Here is an 18,808-nt window from a genome sequence, read left to right as displayed (position 1 = left end):
TTCAGGTACTTCTGGTAGCGGAGGGAAGAGCTCGGGGTGATCGCATGGCACACACCATTGATTTGTCAGCCTGGGATGTTCTACTCTGATAATGAAAATATGTTTTGGAAATTATACTCTGAATTCATGTTATGACTTATGATATGTTTTATGAATATGGCTTTGGTAATGATTTAAAGAAAAATTTTTGGTACGGATTTTTGGGATGTTACACGACGAGTAAAAGCTGGATGAGATCGCGTTTTAAGTGACCTACTCGACGAGTCCATGTTGGGACTCGACGAGTAGGGGCTGGCAGTGGAAACCCTAATCTCGGGGTTTGCACCTCTATTTAAAGGAGCCTTAGCCTCCTTTGGCCTCTTTGCAGTCTTTGAGAGCCCCTTAAAACCCTAATTCGTGTGTGTGTGTCGTGGTGTGGTGTTTGAAGCTTGGAAAAGAGAATCTTGGAGGAAGAAGCTAAGAGTGCAAAGGAAATTAAAGCAAGGAAGGAGTGGGAAGCAGGATTTACATCAGCTAGCATCCTTTGAAGGTATCAAAGTGCCATCCTTACTTCCCTTTTTCCCTTTTGTTGAGTTTCTAGGGCTTTTTATGGATTTTCAAGTTGGTATGATGAGCTATGGGCTAGATCTGAAGTTGTAACTTCAGATCTGGACCCTCCTTGGATTCTAGAAGCATAAAGTCACAGTCTTGGTTGTGATTAAGGTCCCTCTTAAGCATAAAGTTCCATTAAGAACTTAAATTAGGCATTTAGAGCCTTTATAGCCATGCATGCACGTAAAGTTTGCAACTTTACGTGATAAGCATGCCCTAGAAGTTTGGATCTATGAGTTGGAGCCGTTGCATGGCTCAAATCTAGTATGTATGGAAAAAGGACTGAATGGACTCGGCCAGTCGCAAGGTTGACTCGGCGAGTCACATGAAGATGGCCGTGAACTCGATGAGTTGGATGAACAACTCGGCGAGTCCGATGAAGTTTGCCATAAACTCAACGAGTTGAAGAACAACCTGGCGAGTCGGATGAGTTTTCTCTTGGATATGTATGAGTGTGTATCCGTCGAGTTGCAAGGAGGGAACTCGACGGGTGGCCTTAAAGTTTGATCGAAAATCAAAGGAACTCGACGAGTCACTCCGATGACTCGGCGAGTTGGAATGTACTTCAGGGAACTTGGCGAGTAGCCAAGGGTACTCGGCGAGTTAAGGTCAACATGGACTGTTGACCTTGACTGAGGACTTTGACTTTGACCAGGGGTTGACTAGTGGGTTATGGAGTACCTTATAAGGTTAAGGACTTATGAGTATGATGTACTATGATAATAGGTGGTGGAGCTTGTGTCAAGTGATCCGAGAGTTGGAGTTTACCCTTCGTGTCGACATCTGCAAGGTGAGTTATCCTCACTATATCGATAGGGTCTACGGCACCAAGGCCGACCCTTTAGTTGTTATTGTTATGGTATGCTACATGTGGTTATGATCTGTTAGATCGGAATCAGGGTAGACAGTATGTTATGCTCTTATGATCCGCAGGGATTGGTATGTTAGTGACCTGCTAGGTCGGTACTCTAGTTACAGGAGAATTCTATGATTGATGATTAGTGTGACAGATGTGTTTGATGTTTATATATGCCTGTATATGATAGTATGCGCACATGGTTATTTTCTCGTGGTTGGGTTGAGGCGGTCCTGCTTTGTGCTGAAGGCCAACATACACTATGAGCGGTCCGGGGAGACTGTAGGCCCACGTAGCGGACCAGTCATGCCGAAGGCTCGGGATAGATTCAGACATACTATAGGCCCGGTCGGGCGATCCAGTCAGGCCGATGGCCCAGTATGCATGTTGATTGATTGATTATTACTGATATGGTATTGTCAGTGTGATATTGGTATTTTGGGGGTAGCTCACTAAGCCCTCAGGCTTACAGTTTTCAATTTATTGTTTCAGGTACTTCAGGAGATCATGGAAAGGCGAAGGTGTGACCGTACCGCTCCTCATCCTTATGTTATGATTTTTGGGACACTCTGATGGAAAATGATTTGAAAACATTTTGTAAACAATGCTATTTGGTTTTTATTTATGTTTGAAAAAGTTTAAATTTGGCGTAAAATTTATGGATGATACAATCTGAGCTAATTGATGTTGGAGGCAACTGATCATCACCTCCATAATGGCCGATCCTATTTTGGATACTAACAACCTCAACTCCGTTTCTCTCACCTGCTACTCGAGATTCTCAATTATGATAGGCTGATACTATACGAGAGAACGAGTCTCCTCCAGATGATCATAAGCATGAAGGATCCTCATCTTGTAGTAATCTCTCTTTTGCTCTAACCCCTTAAATCTACTAGCTAACATCCTGAACTCCCTCCATTACGAGTTGCGATCCTCCTCCACTCGATGTATGCGATCCTCGTGTCGTGCAACATGCGAGACTAACACTAAGATCGCTCGATTAGTGGGATCCTCTAGGATGGAATCCCGTCGGCGCTTGGGACGACTCTCCAACTTCATAAAAACCAATATTATCCTCATGGATCCACTCATCCACATGGGGTGTCCATTTGTGGGTGAGGCGGGGTTTCTTCGATGGATTTGGGGATGATGGAGGTGAGGTTGCCCTCTTGTGGGAAGGGATATGAATCGATTTTCTGGGGGTGGTAATAATCATGCATCCTAGGGTATGAATACTGAGAGGGGATGGAGAAGGTGGGGCAACAGTCCCTAGGGATGAATCTGACTCATTAGGGTCCTCCTCATGAGTATTCTGGTGGGAAAACGAATCTGGATAGGGTGAACTATCTACAGGTACTCCACCGATCTCATCGCCAGGTTGTTCCTCCTCATTGGGTTCTTCCTCATCTTCGAATGGATCCTCGTCAGCTGATACTGGAGTAGGCGGTAGGGGCATTACTGGATCGTAATCGTTCTCAGTCTCAGGCATACATAACACCACCTAATCGTCCTCCGGATATGGATTCGACACCCAATCCCATACGTCCTCCATATAGAAAATTATATTATTACTATTAAGTAATATCCATAAATATAGGACATGTTTGACACAAAACTTTTGAGTAGTTTTAGCTTTTAGATTCTAGGAAAAAACTCGAAAAGGGAAAAACTTTGTTGACAGTAGGAACTTTTAATCTTTTTATTTTAATTAAATATGCCCCACTCAAAAAGCTACTTCAAATAGCTTATATATGTGAGCTTTTAACTGATTTTACTAACTTAAAAGCTAACAACTATTTTTGTAAAACATTTATATATTGAAACTACAACTTTTAGTTTTCAATTAGTAGTTTTTGGGGTACAACCTTCTAAGTAGTTTTGTCAAGCATGCACATGATATACATTTTAAATGATAAGATAGATAAGTGGCTTTTATAGATTTTTAAGATAGACAAGAATACTTTGTTAAAAAAATTTGAAAAAAAAAACTTAAAAGAAATTAATTATTTAGAATAGTTATAAAAGGATTTTATAAAATCAAACAGTGAAAATAAGATATAGTGAAGTGATCTCAATTCTCAGAGACATAAGCGGCGTCATCTTGGGAAGTTGTTGCTGATCGCGACATAACGACCTCGCCGGACGTCTTCTGAACTTTGATTTCTTTGCCGGCAAAAAAGAATTCGACTTTCCAAAGCTTCACCGGAGAGTTAATGTGTTTTGATTTTTAATTCTCTCACTGAAGAAGGAATCAGGGAGTATCTCAAAATCAAGGCGTCCCTCTTCCATTAATTCGAACTGAGAGTCATCTTCAAAATCCAAAATCGTCCTCCTTCCAAAGCCGACGTCTTGCACTTTCGAAAATGAAAATCTCTCTGGACTTTGATTCTAAAAGGGGTTTCTTCCCCGACTTACAAAAATCGTATCAACCCCAGGTATTTAGTTTTGATACACTCAGTCTGCCATAGTGCCATACATAATACCTATTAGATATTACCATTAACTTGGACTGTATATATTATTGTTCTATTAAATATACTCAATCGATTGATATGTTTGAATCCTGAAGAAATGAGAATGGATGATCATGCAGACTGATTTGGAAGAAGCAAAAGGACATGAAATTCTGAATTTACACAACTCCCTGCAAGCAATACATGCTAAAGTTGATGAAACAAATGCATTGCTTACCAAGGAACGTGAAACTGCACATATACGTTGCTTTGCTCATCTTCAACAGATACAGACTGCAAGGGAAAAGGGTGCACTCCAAGAAGCAAAGGATAAGCTTCAAGCGCAAGTGGAAGACCTCACTTTGGATTTACAGTTGCAAAAGCGCTTGAAGGTAATGTGAACTAAATTAAATTTGAGTGATTAAATATCTGTGGCGTTAAATATTATGATGAATATGAGAAGGGATAATGATGCAGACTGAGTTGGAAGAAGCAAATGGACAGGAAATTCTGGAATTACAAAACTCCCTGCAAGCCATGCAGGCTAAAGTTAATGTAACAAATGCATTGCTTACCATGGATCGAGAATCTTCACAGGAAAAGATTGACAAATTAAGTGAAACAGTGGAAGAATTGAAGGTAATGTTGACATTAATGCACCCAACTCTATAAAGTTAAATGGAATTCCATTGAACTAAAAGTATATATATATATATATATATATATATATATATATATATATATATATATATATATATATATATATATATATATATATATATATATATATATAGGGTAAAGTGAATATACCTAATAACCTTATATAAGCTTAGGTACCTAACCATATCATACTACGTAATTTTGCATCATATTTGCATTGTAATCACCCAAAGTTCTTAAAATTCAACCTCATAACTCAATTGCTTCCAAAATCTTTGGACTTTCACTATTATCTTCCTTCAAATGAGGTCTTTCTGTCGGAGACCCCCTGGTGGGCTTTATATACTACCGTTACAAATCAATGGTGTAGGAGGAATATAATGGTGAATGTCTGAAAATCTTGGAAGTAAATCAAGTTAATGGTTGAAGTTTAAGAACCTTAGACGATTACAATGGAAATATAATGCAAAACAATGTAGTATAATGTGGTTAGGTACCTAAGCTTATATAAGGTTGTTAGGTATATTCATTTTACCCATATATATATATATATATATATATATATATATATTGTTTTTTTATTAATCATTTTCCCATTCAAAAGTTCAATGGGCATCGTAACTCCAAATCCATTGTAAATCCACTGGAATTCCACGTGGTTCAATCATGCATTGAATCTACTAATTAATAAGCCTCACCTTACATAATTGTTGGCCTGTAGACTTTGTTAGAATCAGAGAGAAACCTAAAAGAAGAAAAATTAAGTGAAAGTAAGCAGCAGAAGTTGGAAGAAACTGAAAAAAGGGCGAATCAACTTCAGGAATCTATGAATAGGTGTGTTACACTACTTTCATCATAATGAGATTACTTTTTATTTGTCTTTCTTTGAATGCACAACAAGTCTAAAAGCAAATCAAGTCTTATTACTTAAATTTGATGTATCCTTGTCCTTATGCTTGCTAGGCTTGAGGAGAAGCTCATCAACATAGAATTGGAAAATAAGGTTCTTCGTCAACAGGCCTTATTAATGGCATCGCAGTTGAAGTCAATTTTGGTACTCATAAAGATACTCCATTTTCGTCTTACATATAAAGTCTAATACTAAAAAAATGGAACAATAACAGAAGATCAAAAGTACAAAAACTCGTATGATCAGAAGTCCAAGTTTTTCAAAAATTGGATTAGGGTTTACTTGTAATTTCAAAATTATATAGTGCTATATACGTGACTTTGTAGTCGACAAAGAATGGAAGTAAATAAAACACAAAGTGTTTAAATTCACAAGGAAGAAAGTTTAGTAATTTCAAGATATATTATATACCTCAAAGACATATACCCATTTATTTTTATAAGGGGATCAAATTATGCCCATTTGAAGATGGGTCTCTTTCTGCGCCTTTTGAATTGAGTTAACTCATGTTCTTATGTCTCTTTTAAAATGTTACAGGATCTTCATAGCACTTCAATGCAGTTGAAGGTCGCTGATATGGAGGAAAGACCACAGAAGTCACTTTATGAGAAACAACAGGAATATCAAGATTTACTCATCCGATGCATCACCCAACACCTTGGATTCTCAAAAGGGCGTCCAGTCGCTGCTTGCATCATATACAAATGTTTGAGACAATGGCAATCTTTTGAAGTAGAAAAAACCAGTTTTTTTGATCGTATAATTCATACCATAGGCCAATCAATCGAGGTATGAATTGTTAAAATATTTATAATATTCATGAGGTACACCTACATCTCATTATTATATTTAATAACATATGCTTTCTTTTGATTGAAGATACAAGGTAACAACAACCATGTCCTAGCCTATTGGTTATCTAATGTATCAACATTGCTCTTGTTGTTCATGTTGGAGCAAGCTGAAGCCAATTGCCCAGCTTTCCTGTTCAAGCAGAAATTAACAGTATATGTTGAAAAAATATATGGGATGATACGTGACAACTTAAAGAAACAGATTTCTTCCTTGCTTAAATTGTGCATTCAGGTACTTTACTTTACTTACTGTCTATATAAATTATTTTTCATTTTTGTTTTAAATTAAATCCCGTTGAAACTTCTTAACATGTTATTTGCAAATGTTCCAGGCACCAAGAGATTTTGAACCAGAGTTCCTAAATGAAACAAATGATTCTCAGGATATTCTCATTGATCATTGGCAAGGGATCCAAAACAACCTTGATAGCTTCCTAAACATATTGAAATCTTACTATGTAAGTGCACTATTCCTCACATCTTGTTTCTCATTTATCATGTTTTCTTTAGTATTAGATATCCATTCAACATATAGAAGCTATAAGTGCATTCATTTCAATTAGGGTCAAATGCAAGAAGATGTGAAGCAGCAATATATTTTCATTGAATTGATTATTATAGCACACTATTTAATTCCTTTGTGTTACTTTTAAGCATTGAATTTAAAAGCATCTATATAGCATCATACTTTGAGAAAATTACCTAATTATAGCAATATCTTCCAAATAGAAAGCTAATTTTGATGCTATAATCAAATAGATTTTTCAAAGTATAATGTCCCAATAAGAAAAAGATTGAAAGTGGAATGCTATAATTGAGTATATTTTTCAAAGTACTAAGCCTTAATAAGATTCATTTTGAAAGTACCATTCTTTAATAGAAATAAATAATACGTTCCTATAATGCACAAATAAATGAAAGTAGGTTTTGCTGTTTCTTGTATTTAGCTCTTACTATTATGCCATGAACTTTGTTGGTGCTTTTTTATTATCAATCTTATTTAAGTGTAATAGGATTAATTTGTTGACCAAAAATGATCTTGATAAATATTAAACAAGTAAGAGAGGTGTGGAGTGCATACTTATTTAAGTTTGATCAAGTTTTCAAAGTACACTGTCATTTAGGGGCGAAGCCCCTGAACAAACAGGGGTTCGGGGGCAACGTCCCTGGGAGCGGGGTCCAAGGAGCGGTAGCCCCTGGCGGGGTCCAAGGGGTAGAGCCGCTGGCCGGGATCGAACTGCCAGGTCAACGCGAATTTTTTTTATGTGTTATGTTGCTATATAAAAGTGAATTAGAAATTCGGCTTTTTGGGAACTGACCTAGTTTTTGGTGGTTTGTGACAGTTGAAACTGTCATATGACAGTTTTCAGACAGAGATCATACATCAGTTTTTGGTCTCCTTTTCTGGTACATACGAAATCATATCATAAAAACACTCTCTGTTCTTGTCTCTCTGAGTCTTACCCGATTAAAGAAGATTGGGAGTACCACCCAAATACTTTACTCTGAAAGTGCTCAACACGATTCTCAGAATTTCCAAGTCTTTCTATACCCCAAATTTTCTAACAAACCTGTGCCACTGTCACAACTATATTACCTTGTCAGGTCTAATCGAAGCTATAAGAGTATTGGATTTAAGAAAGTGAGAGTATTCTTCTTAGGGTGAGACTGAGAAGGAACTGCAAAAGAAAGAAAGTTAAGTTGGAATAAGCTTGTTTTTTTAGTAACTGAGTTTAAATACTGAAGAAAAGATTATTGGGGTTTCTTAAGAAGCATCAGACTAACAACTACTGCCTACTCCTAAGCAAGAAGCATGCTTGTGACATTTGCACACTGCTCTTGCAAGGTGTGAACATGACAACCCCCTAACTGAAATATTTTTGATGAACTTGTCGTGCATTTCTTGAGCGTTTTTCCATGTAGCATCATTTGTTGAAAGTCTTTAACATTCGGTTAAACTTTCTTTGACAATTCCAATGAGTGTCTAATATTGTCTTTGATGATAATTGAGCCATATTCTTATTGAAAGAGAGAAGATACAAGTAATCTAGATGGAACAAGAAACATGTAGGCTAACAACATATAGGCTAACATTTGATTCCATGGCCATATCACCATCTTCTGTTGACAAATGTAACTTTGTATAAGCAACCAACTGTTTCACCTAATTTCTTATTTAGAAGGTACTCGAAAAAGACTTAGTAAATGAGAGAACCCCGGAAGCTTGAGTGTATGAGAAACTTTCCAAATTTATCCTCATCCAAAATGGTCCATTGAACTTACTTCGCTTTTGACAAGCTCTTTTAAAAACAAATTATGTTTGACAGACTAGCTGAAAAGTTAGTCGATAAAAATGATGTTTGGTAAAAACTAGCCGGTAAGCTAATAGGAAATGTAAATGACATAAAGGGGTATGTAGAGACATCATTCAATATTATAAGACAAATACGAAATACATTTCATTAAATTAAAGTAAGCACTAAATAACTTTTCTCCCGATTGTTTATGTTTAAGTGAAAGTTCTTGCATCTGATATCATATTTGCTACATTGTCATAAATTTCTTGCATCTCACTGAGTGACCCTCAATGTTATCATAACTCGATATATCTTTATGCAAAAATAAAACTTAAACAAGCATAAAAGGCATGGACAACATTTTAAATAATGAATTTAAAATAGTTACTTTTTTTTTACTACAAAGTTGTACAAAGGTGAAAGTAACTTAAATTAATTAATGTGCCAAAGTTACAGAAAAATAGCAATAAATAAAAATCCATTATGGGTGAGGTGAGGCCGAGAGCCACGAAATTGATAAAAAAAATTACTAGATTAAAATTACGTGTTGTTTACTGATTTATTGCTAATTACTATTATTTATTAACAAATGGTATATTTGGGATATTTTTTTTTTAAATTTCATAAGGTTGTTAGAATGCTAGTAGTGTTTTAGAAAGCTAGCTTATAAACTGTTTAACACTTAGAGCATATTTTTCTTTGAGCTTTTTATTAGCTTATTTTGTTATAATATTGGTTATATATTTTGCTAAATTAATTGATTTACAACTTAGGTAATCCATTTGATCAACCTAGCTCTAGTCCCTAGTGGACCATCTCACTCACGACTTTTGCAACATTTATATATAAAGAAACCAAACCGAACTTTAAAAAATTCTTTTTTTTAAAAGAAACCAAATTGTCTATTTTTTAAAAGGTTTTTTTTGTTATGGTTTCGGTTATTTTGCACACCTCTACATTGTTTGACCCTAAATCGTTAAACATTTAGAAACAGTTTCAATTCTTGCAAGCCAAATGCACATTTTGTGAGTAATTTGATAAAAAAAAATGACAAAGCCTTAATATTCAAAAGTTTTTTTTGAACATGATCCAATTAATGTTATTATTCAAATGTCAACTAACACAAATTTATGAAGGTAAGAGCAAAATATTAGATTCAAATTGGCTTAGAAGGTAGAGGGAGCATTAGACTAAAGCGCATAACTTAATACTCATAATGACTATTATTAGTCAAATTGCAGTTTTATGAATATCTCTAGGACGTATTCATATATACTTGGTGGTATGTCACTCGTAATTCAATTTTGATAAAAGTAAGTAGCTCCATGGTTGTTGAGATTATGACACATTAATTAGCAATCACACGTCAACATTGTAAATAGAAAGTTAGTTACAGTTTGTTACAAGTAGTTAGAAATTAGCTGTTAGTTGTAATGTTATAGCAACGTACTTTGTAACTATATATAAAAAGTTAGTTGGGAATAAACAGATTAAGAGATCTTATTACAACAATCTCTCTCTCTATCAATTCTCTGTCTACATTTTTTAGTCTGTTCATGCGTTTGAATGGTATTGGATTTTAATCGTTTCCGCATTTCTACTTGATTTCTTCTACAATATGAATACAAATCCTATTATCGATCCTAGTTCCAATTCTTCTAGTAATACTTTGTCCAAAAAGAGTAAAACTAACATGTTTTTGGTATCTACTCATCTGAATGGAAATGAAAACTATTCTAGATTCAGATAACATTAGGAGAGAATAAAAAACTTGGTGTCATTGATGGTACCATGAAGTAGGGATGTGCGTTTGGACAGAATACTTGAACCAAAACTGAAACACGGACCGACCCGAATTAGGACCGAATAAGTTATTTGGGTCGGTTCTCAGGTATCTATTTTGCCCAATTCGGGTTATTCGGTCCGGGTTACCCGAATAAAGGTTTAATCGGGCCAAAATGACCGTCCCGGAAAATGAAGTCACTTGAACCGAATAACCCAAATAAACCGAAATGGCCCGAATAACCCAAATAAGGAAATTCTATATCTAGTTCAAGAAAAAAAATACTAAATTAACTGAAGGAGAAACTCTTCAATTCAACACAAAAATATAATTACAATAGGAGGAGAAACTCTCAGACTCAACTGTTACAAAAAACAACCATCTCATTAACACTCTCACTCTAAGTGTTATACTATCTATTTCTCTCTGTGGGATGTTTTATAACCGAAGATGAAGCCTCTATTTATATCTGTGGTAGTCACCATTTCTCCAACATCCATTTAATGTGTTCATCCTAGCTGGGTTGATGCACCGGGTTTTATACTCATGTGAAGCGTGAGGTTGAGAGTTCGATTCCATTAAACTACCTCTTGTGGTACCACATGTGGGGAATTTTTCCCTGAAAATCCCTATGGGGGCTGGGTTTGCCTTGTAAAGGAGCTTGAACCCGAGGTGCTCGTTGAAATATTACGAGGAGGCTTCCACTTAATTCGTTTGCCGCTTCTACAAAAAAATAAAAATAAAAATAAAAAAGATAATGTGTTCATCATAGGATAGGAAGAAAAGCTTGTCACCCTGGGAAGAAAATGTTTCCATGGAAAATGGTGGGCTTCTAGATGGAGGTTGGAAGTCAACAAATCTCCCCCTCTCGTCTCCGTCCAACAATCCTCATCCCAACTATGTTGGTACATAATTTGTTTTTCTCTTCTGTCACCACCTTAGTCAACATATATGCAGATTGTCATTTGTGTTGATCTTTGATAACTTCAACTCTCATTCCTTGATTGCTTCTCTAAACCAGTGATAACGGATATCAATGTGTTTTGTGTGGGAATGGTACATCGAGTTCTTGCTCAGATCCATAGGTCCGTAACACTCTGACTATCGCAATTAATAATATACTCTCTTTGCGGAAAGCCTAATAGGCAAGATGCACTTTGATGACATCCATCAAAGTGCATATTGAGGGGAGGATGTTGAGATTATGACACATTAGCAATCACACGTTAGCATTGTAAATAGAAAGTTAGTTACAGTTGGTTACAAGTGAGCTGTTAGCTGTAATGTTATAGCAACTTAGTTTTTAAATATATATATATAAAGAGTTAGTTGGGAATAACAATATCTCTCTCTACATTTCTTACTCTGTTCATATGTTTGAACATATCCTCAGAAGTTGGATTTGGAAATCTATCATTGATCGTTACAACATTAAGTGCTCTACAATAACAGCAAAAACACCATGAACCATCTTTCTTTTTAACTATAACAAAACTTGCTATGAAAAAGGACTAGTGCTAGATATTATAATCTCCAATTTTAACAAGTCATGAAATTGTTTTTCAATTTTAGCCTATTTTCCATATAAAAAAAAAAGATTCATCTCCTTCACATATTTTGTCCTTGTAGGTGCCATCATTTTTGGTTCGGAAAATCTTCACGCAAAATTTTTCTTACATCAATGCACGATTATTCAACAGGTTATGAGACAAGAAGATTTCCGTGCATGCTTATTTATTTACACGAGGCAACTTTTTTCATTTTATTTTTTATTTTCTAATCTATGCTTGCAGTGTTCTGTTGAGACGAGAATGCACAACTTTCAGTAACGGAGAATATGTGAAGGCAGGGTTGTCTAAACTGTACCATTGGTGTTACAAAGAAACTGAAGAGGTAGCCTTTTCTTTCTCTTTCTCTTTCTTTCTTTCTTGCATGTTATTTCTATCTTCTTTATTTGATTTTTGGAAATCAAATTTTAGTATGTGGGATCAGCTTGGGATGAACTTAAGCACATAAGACAAGCTGTTGGGTTCCTGGTATTTCAACTTATGTTCTTAATAGTTTATAGAATTATCTAATTGTTATCAATTCTTTGTTCAGTCAACCTTTGATTTTTATTTATTGGGTTTAGGTTATACATCAAAAGCCAAAGAAGACACTAGATGAAATAAGTCATGTAATGTGCCCGATTCTTAACAGACAACAGCTATACAGAATTAGTACTCGGTATTCGGATGACAAATATGTCACTCCTAGCCTTTCTCCAGATGTATGTTTTAATTTACACAAATTTAATATATTTATCAATATTATTAACTATTAATCTCATCTCATTTCTGTGCAATTCAGGTAATTCAGAACATGAGAATGCTCATGGATTCAGATAATTCCGAGAGCAGCTCATTCTTGCTGGATGATGACTCAAGGTTGACGTATCAGAAAAAACTTCATATTGTTTTCTATTTTTGGCATTTTTTTTCTCTTAATATGAATTTGTATATATCTAAGCAAACATTTCCATGTCTTGTGATACAGCATACCATTCTCTGTTGATGATCTCTCCAAATCAATGGATGAGATGAATATAGAAGATGTGGAGCCCCCACCACTTATTTCTGATAATTCAGGTTTCAGTTTCTTAAAGGGGCGACATGAATCATGAATCATATGATCATTTGGATTTTTGGTTTAATTTTTATTGCTTTTTGCTCACTCGTGTTCATGATTATGGTTCACTTATCTTGAAGTTGACCTTGATGGGATTGGGTAGTGTGACTCAACATTAGATTGAAGATGTGTGGGTTTGACCTATTTACTTAGTAATTAATAGATTAATTTTAGTAATATGAGTTATTTTTTAATTTTCAATTTATCAAATTGATGAGATCGGAAAATTTAGTTAAAAATGAAACAAGTCGGAATGGAATAAACTGCTAGAAAGAAACTCAGAGGGTGTATTTTAATGCATATATATATATATTTTTTACTATTTTATTCATAGATTTATATAGTTATTATGATATTTGTTATATAATATAGTCATAATTTATAATCTTATTTTACACACTATAAATTTATTATTATTATTATTATTATTATTATTATTATTATTATTATTATTATTTTGAAAAAATGACAAAAAAAATATTTACAAGCTAAGTTAAAGTGCTAACCTACAGTTTTGCCACTTCAATGATGTTGGGAATATTTGGTTTACCTGATAAACCAAATCGAATAACCCAAAACCAATTAAACCAAACTTTATTAGATTTGGTTACTATCGGTTTAAAAAGTCATAAAATCAATTAAACCAAACCGAATAAACATAACACCCATCCCCTTATTTATTTTGGAGATTCATTATGTACGTGTAACTTATTAAAGTCAAACAAGAAGATATTAGCTGTGGCTGCTTGCTGCTTTTTTTTTCTTAAGTCTTAACTTTTTATTTAGAGTATCTCTAATGGTAAACCAATATTATAGGTAAAAAAAATATAGTCACATTACTATTTTAGTAATATTGGCCTCTAATTAAATGGTTTCTCCAATGGTTCAACTCTTTTATGATTTCTCTATTAATTTAACTACTTTGCCATTATCTATCTACTACGTTATATAAAACCCCTACATTTAACTAATCGTTTTTAAACACGTCGTATTTTAATATAAACATTCACTCGCATACAAACGATTCACATATTACTATAATATATATATATATATATATATATATATATATATATATATGTATGTATTTTAATATAAACATTCACTCGCATACAAACGATTCACATATTACTATAATATATATATATATATATATATATATATATATATATATTATATAATTGGTTATCTATAAACTTTAGATAGATAATAAATACTTAAAACTAAATCAAGGAGATAAAATAAGATATTATTAAAGAGAAAGGGGTTGAGTGTCCCGCTTTTGGATCTCTGATGAACACCCTTTTCTTCGCCTACCTGCCCATCATCTACCACCAACCATGTCCTCTTCTATTACTGACTGCCACCTTATATTTGTTGCCCTACGTCTCTCCATTACATGTGACCACCTCTTCTCTGACAATAACTCCTCCGTCTCAGATCTTATATGTGCCTCCATTTGCTCACCCGCCTCTATCACCACCCTCATCGGATCTTCTTATCTGCCTTTATGGTAGAGCATTTAACAGATTTTCCGCCTCTCGATCTGTACATCATTTTGTTTTGATCTTTTAGGTTTTGATTTTGATTTGAAATTTTAGCTTTTGGATTTTGATTTAATTTTTTTTAGAACTGAAAACAAAATAATGTGATTACGATCGAGGGTGGGTCAAGTAAAAGTGATTTTGTGTGTGTGAGAGAGGGGCCCGCCGGTTAACAATAAAATAAAAAGAGGGGCAATGTGGTCTTTTCACATTGTATTTAACAAAAAAGTAATGATGTTAGTTATAAGGACCATTTATGTGCAATGTTTGCTCCATAGAGACCATTCATACAAAAAAAAATTATAAGGACCATTTTACGGATATAATGAAAACCATAAGGACCATTTGTGAAATTTTGTCTTTATTGAAAATAACAATAATAGTTCTAAAATCTATAAACTAAAAAATAGATTAAGACAAAACATGGACAATTTGGTCTTTTTCATGTGTACTTAGACCATCTTCAACCTTTAATATTATTTTTTTACACTATACTTATAATTATAGTGTAAAATATAGTGTAATCACTGAAGTCCTCCAATCCATTACATTATATTTAACACTAAAAAAAAATATTCTAAGTATATTATTCTTTATTCAATATTATATTTAATGTTACACTAAAATCCTACAATATATATAATGTTACACTAAAATCCTAGAGTATATATAATGTTACACTAAAATCCAACATTATATAAGACTTTCAGAAAATATAAAAGTTTTAATGCACTAAGAAATTATATAGTGTTTTTGTTTTTTAAGAAATACAAGAAAATATGTTGGGCTTTTATAAGGTTCACCTTTTTTTTTTCTTTTTTTCGACTTTTATTTAAAATTTTTGTAACACCAAGAATTTAAAAACAATTTTTCGCATTTTATAAAGGCAAAATTCATTTAATATTCATAAAAACATCATTGTTTGTAATTCATTTCATAACATATAAAAACCCCAAGATCGCATAATATAAAATCCTGCGTGTGTGCACTGATCAGGCCGGCGCCTTCCCGCGATCCTCACTAGTACCTGAAACAAATAACACCAACACTGTAAGCATAAAACTTAGTGAGTTCCCCAAAATACCACATCAAACATATTAGCCACTCGAGGCTACAACTCTGTGGGTCCGTGCACCCATACTCTATGAACCCTCAGGTTCTAACTCTGTAAACAAGCATAGCATAAATCACATAGAAGAATGCAGTGCAACACATAACATACATAGCATACAAATACTCTATCATATAACTCTGGTTACCTACTCAAGGTAAAGTATAGTGAGAAGACTCACCTCGCGTGTCTCGATATCTCACAACCCTGGGAATCCCTCGTGCCCGATTCTCCGAGCTCTAATCCTCCTATAACATTATATGTCCCTAGTTAACACTTTATATCTCTAATGTTGACTATCCCTAAGAAGTCAACACAGGTCCACTCTGGTCAACGGTCAACGGTCAACTTTGACCGGACTCGGCGAGCGCTAGGGCGACTCGGCGAGTCTAGACGTCCTCACCAATTCTCTAAGATTCCCTTTCTACACATCGAGTATCCCCCCTGACTCGACGAGTTCCTCCTGGAAGAATCGCGGGGCCACCCCGACTTAACTCGCCGAGTCTGAAGAACAACTCGCGAGTCCCAGTTCGACTCAGACCACCTGTTAACCCTCTCTAACTCGCCCTGACTCACCGATCCAACCCATAACCCGGACAGGACCATTCTAAGGCAATCTTCAAGCTACTCGCCGAGTCTGTTCATCAGACTCGGCGAGTCCATGCCATGCAACCGCTCAAACTGCTTTCTAAGGTCAGATCTGCTCCGACAATTCATAGGTCTGGCCTTCCTAGACTGGTTCATCACGTAAAGTCCTTATTTCGGTGCTCATAATACACCCCATGACTCATAATTGATGTTTTGACCTAAGGCATAAGGATTCCAATCCAAAACCTCCATTGATTCCCGAAAAACTCAGGCATGGGACACTCTGGACTTCCAAGGGTCCCAATATAGGGTTCCAATCGTTTGGGGGACTAAGGAAACACTCGATCTAGCCACAAAAGGGTTCAATAAACCCTAAATCCATATACACATCAACATAGAAGGGAACAACTCGAAAATATTACCTGAATAACGTTGCTCTGTGTCCCCAACCCTCAGAATATGGCTTCTCCTGTTGTTCCCTTAACCAAGCCTCCTCCTCCTTGCAAAATAACACTTCCAAGATCAATAATGGTCTTCTACTTTGCTCCAGATGCTCACAATCGAATTAGGGTTTCACTCAAAGGACTAGGGTGAACAACGACGGCCATAAGGTCCCTTATATATGTCCCAAACCTGGGAAGTTAGGGTTTCGCTAAACAGCGCGGACTCGCCGAGTCCATATCCGGACTCGCCGAGTCCAGTCGCGAACCCGCGACCAGATCCGCGATCCTACTCGGCGAGTCTGAGCTCCAACTCGCCGAGTCCTCTCTTAAAACACCCAAAATCATAAATATAACAATACCTAGAATTTCGGGCTGTTACAACTCTCCCCCACTAGGACTAGACTTCGCCCTCGAAGTCTCACTCTGAAAATAGCTCCAGATGCTGCTCCCGCATCTCACGCTCCGGCTCCCAGGTCATTTCCGATCCCTTCCGGTGCTGCCACTGAACTAACACTAGAGGTATCTCCTTATTCCTCAGAACCTTGATCTTCCGATCTCTGATGGCCACTGGTCTCTCGGCATAATTCAGGCTCGCATCCACCTGAATGTCCTCTAATGGAACTACTGCCGACTCAACGGCTATACACTTTCTCAATTGCGACACATGAAAAGTGTCATGGATCTGTCTCAATTCCATTGGCAACTCCAAACGGTAGGCCACCCGTCCTACCCTCGCAATCACACGAAAATAATATACCGGGGCCCCAACTTGCCCCTCTTCCTGAATCGAATCACTCCTTTCCAAGGAGAGACCTTCAGGAGTACGAAGTCGCCGACCTGAAACTCAAGCTCGGACCGGCGTCTGTCTGCATAACTTTTCTGTCGGCTCTGGGCGGTCAATAACCTCTGTCTAACCTGCTGAATCTGCTATGTCGTCTGAAGCACGATCTCTGTACTGCCCATCACTCTCTGTCCCACCTCTCCCCAACAAATGGGGGTCCGACATCTCCTACCATACAACAGCTCAAAGGGCGGCATACCGATGCTCGAATGATGGCTGTTGTTGTAGGAAAACTCCGCCAAGGGCAAATACGCATCCCAGCTACCCCCAAAATCCAACACACACGCCCGAAGCATGTCTTCGAGCGTCTGAATCGTCCGCTCACTCTGACCGTCTGTCTGGGGATGATATGCGGTACTAAAATGCAATCTAGTACCCAACTCCTCATGAAATTTCTTCCAGAATCTGGAAGTGAAACGCACATCACGATCTGAAACAATCGAGATCGGCACCCCATGCCGAGATACTACTTCTCTCACATACACCTCCGCCAATTTCTCTGCTGAAGAACTCTCACTAATGGCAAGGAAGTGAGCGCTCTTCGTCAATCTGTCTACAATCACCCAAATTGCATCAACCCCTCTTGCAGTCCTTGGCAATTTGGTGATGAAATCCATAGTGATCTGTTCCCACTTCCACTCGGGAACCTCCAATGGCTGCAACTTGCCATGCGGTCTCTGGTGCTCGGCCTTAACCCTACGGCAGGTCAAGCACCTCTCGACAAACCACACGACGTCCCTCTTCATGCAGGGCCACCAATATTCTCTCCTCAAATCCAAATACATCTTTGTAGCCCCGGGATGGATCGAGAATTTCGATCGATGTGCCTCCTCCATCAAAGTAGTACGTGTACCGCTCACAAACGGTACCCAAATCCGACCCTGGAAGGTCATCAACCCTCGAACATCCGTAACGAACTCTGAAACCAAACCAATGACCCGTTCTCTCTTCTGCATCTCCAGTTTCATAGCCTCCGATTGTGCCCCACGAATGGCATCCAGTACTGGAGCTATCACGGTCAACCTCAAACATACATTTCGTAGTGGAGTGCTCTCCCCCTTACAGCTCAACGCATCTGCTACCACATTAGCTTTGCCCGGGTGGTACAGGATCTCGCAATCATAATCTTTGACCACATCCAACCACCTTCTCTGACGCATGTTTAGGTTGGGCTGGTCCATCAAGTACTTCAAACTCTTATGGTCCG

At 36.7% G+C, this 18,808-nt stretch overlaps 1 protein-coding gene across 1 annotated transcript; it reads left to right on the top strand.

Moving 5' to 3' along the window:
* Window positions 1-3,544: 3,544 nt before the first annotated feature.
* LOC145069165 (myosin-11-like) lies at window positions 3,545-13,202 on the top strand. Its single transcript, XM_079016121.1, has 14 exons — window positions 3,545-3,885; window positions 4,044-4,295; window positions 4,381-4,542; window positions 5,285-5,397; window positions 5,527-5,617; window positions 6,011-6,262; window positions 6,353-6,559; window positions 6,660-6,785; window positions 12,037-12,107; window positions 12,201-12,300; window positions 12,387-12,443; window positions 12,539-12,676; window positions 12,757-12,833; window positions 12,943-13,202. Exons 1-14 carry the CDS (start codon window positions 3,814-3,816, stop codon window positions 13,067-13,069), a joined length of 1,845 nt encoding a protein of 614 aa, XP_078872247.1. The 5' UTR covers window positions 3,545-3,813; the 3' UTR covers window positions 13,070-13,202.
* The last annotated feature ends 5,606 nt before the right edge of the window (window positions 13,203-18,808 follow it).

This window comes from Lactuca serriola, chromosome 8, assembly GCF_051521515.1.
Source record: "Lactuca serriola cultivar US96UC23 chromosome 8, Lser_US96UC23_V15, whole genome shotgun sequence".
Taxonomy (NCBI): domain Eukaryota; kingdom Viridiplantae; phylum Streptophyta; class Magnoliopsida; order Asterales; family Asteraceae; genus Lactuca; species Lactuca serriola.
The sequence above is the reverse complement of the archived record's forward strand: the minus strand, read 5'-3'. Positions and strand labels throughout refer to the sequence as shown.

Excerpts from the sequence above, each read along its gene's own strand:
- LOC145069165 (XM_079016121.1), top strand. The coding sequence starts at position 3,814 with ATGAAAATCTCTCTGGACTTTGATTCTAAAAGGGGTTTCTTCCCCGAC. Across the intron at positions 12,301-12,386 it reads GTTACAAAGAAACTGAAGAG|TATGTGGGATCAGCTTGGGA; the intron begins GTAGCCTTTTCT and ends ATCAAATTTTAG. Across the intron at positions 12,834-12,942 it reads TTGCTGGATGATGACTCAAG|CATACCATTCTCTGTTGATG; the intron begins GTTGACGTATCA and ends CTTGTGATACAG.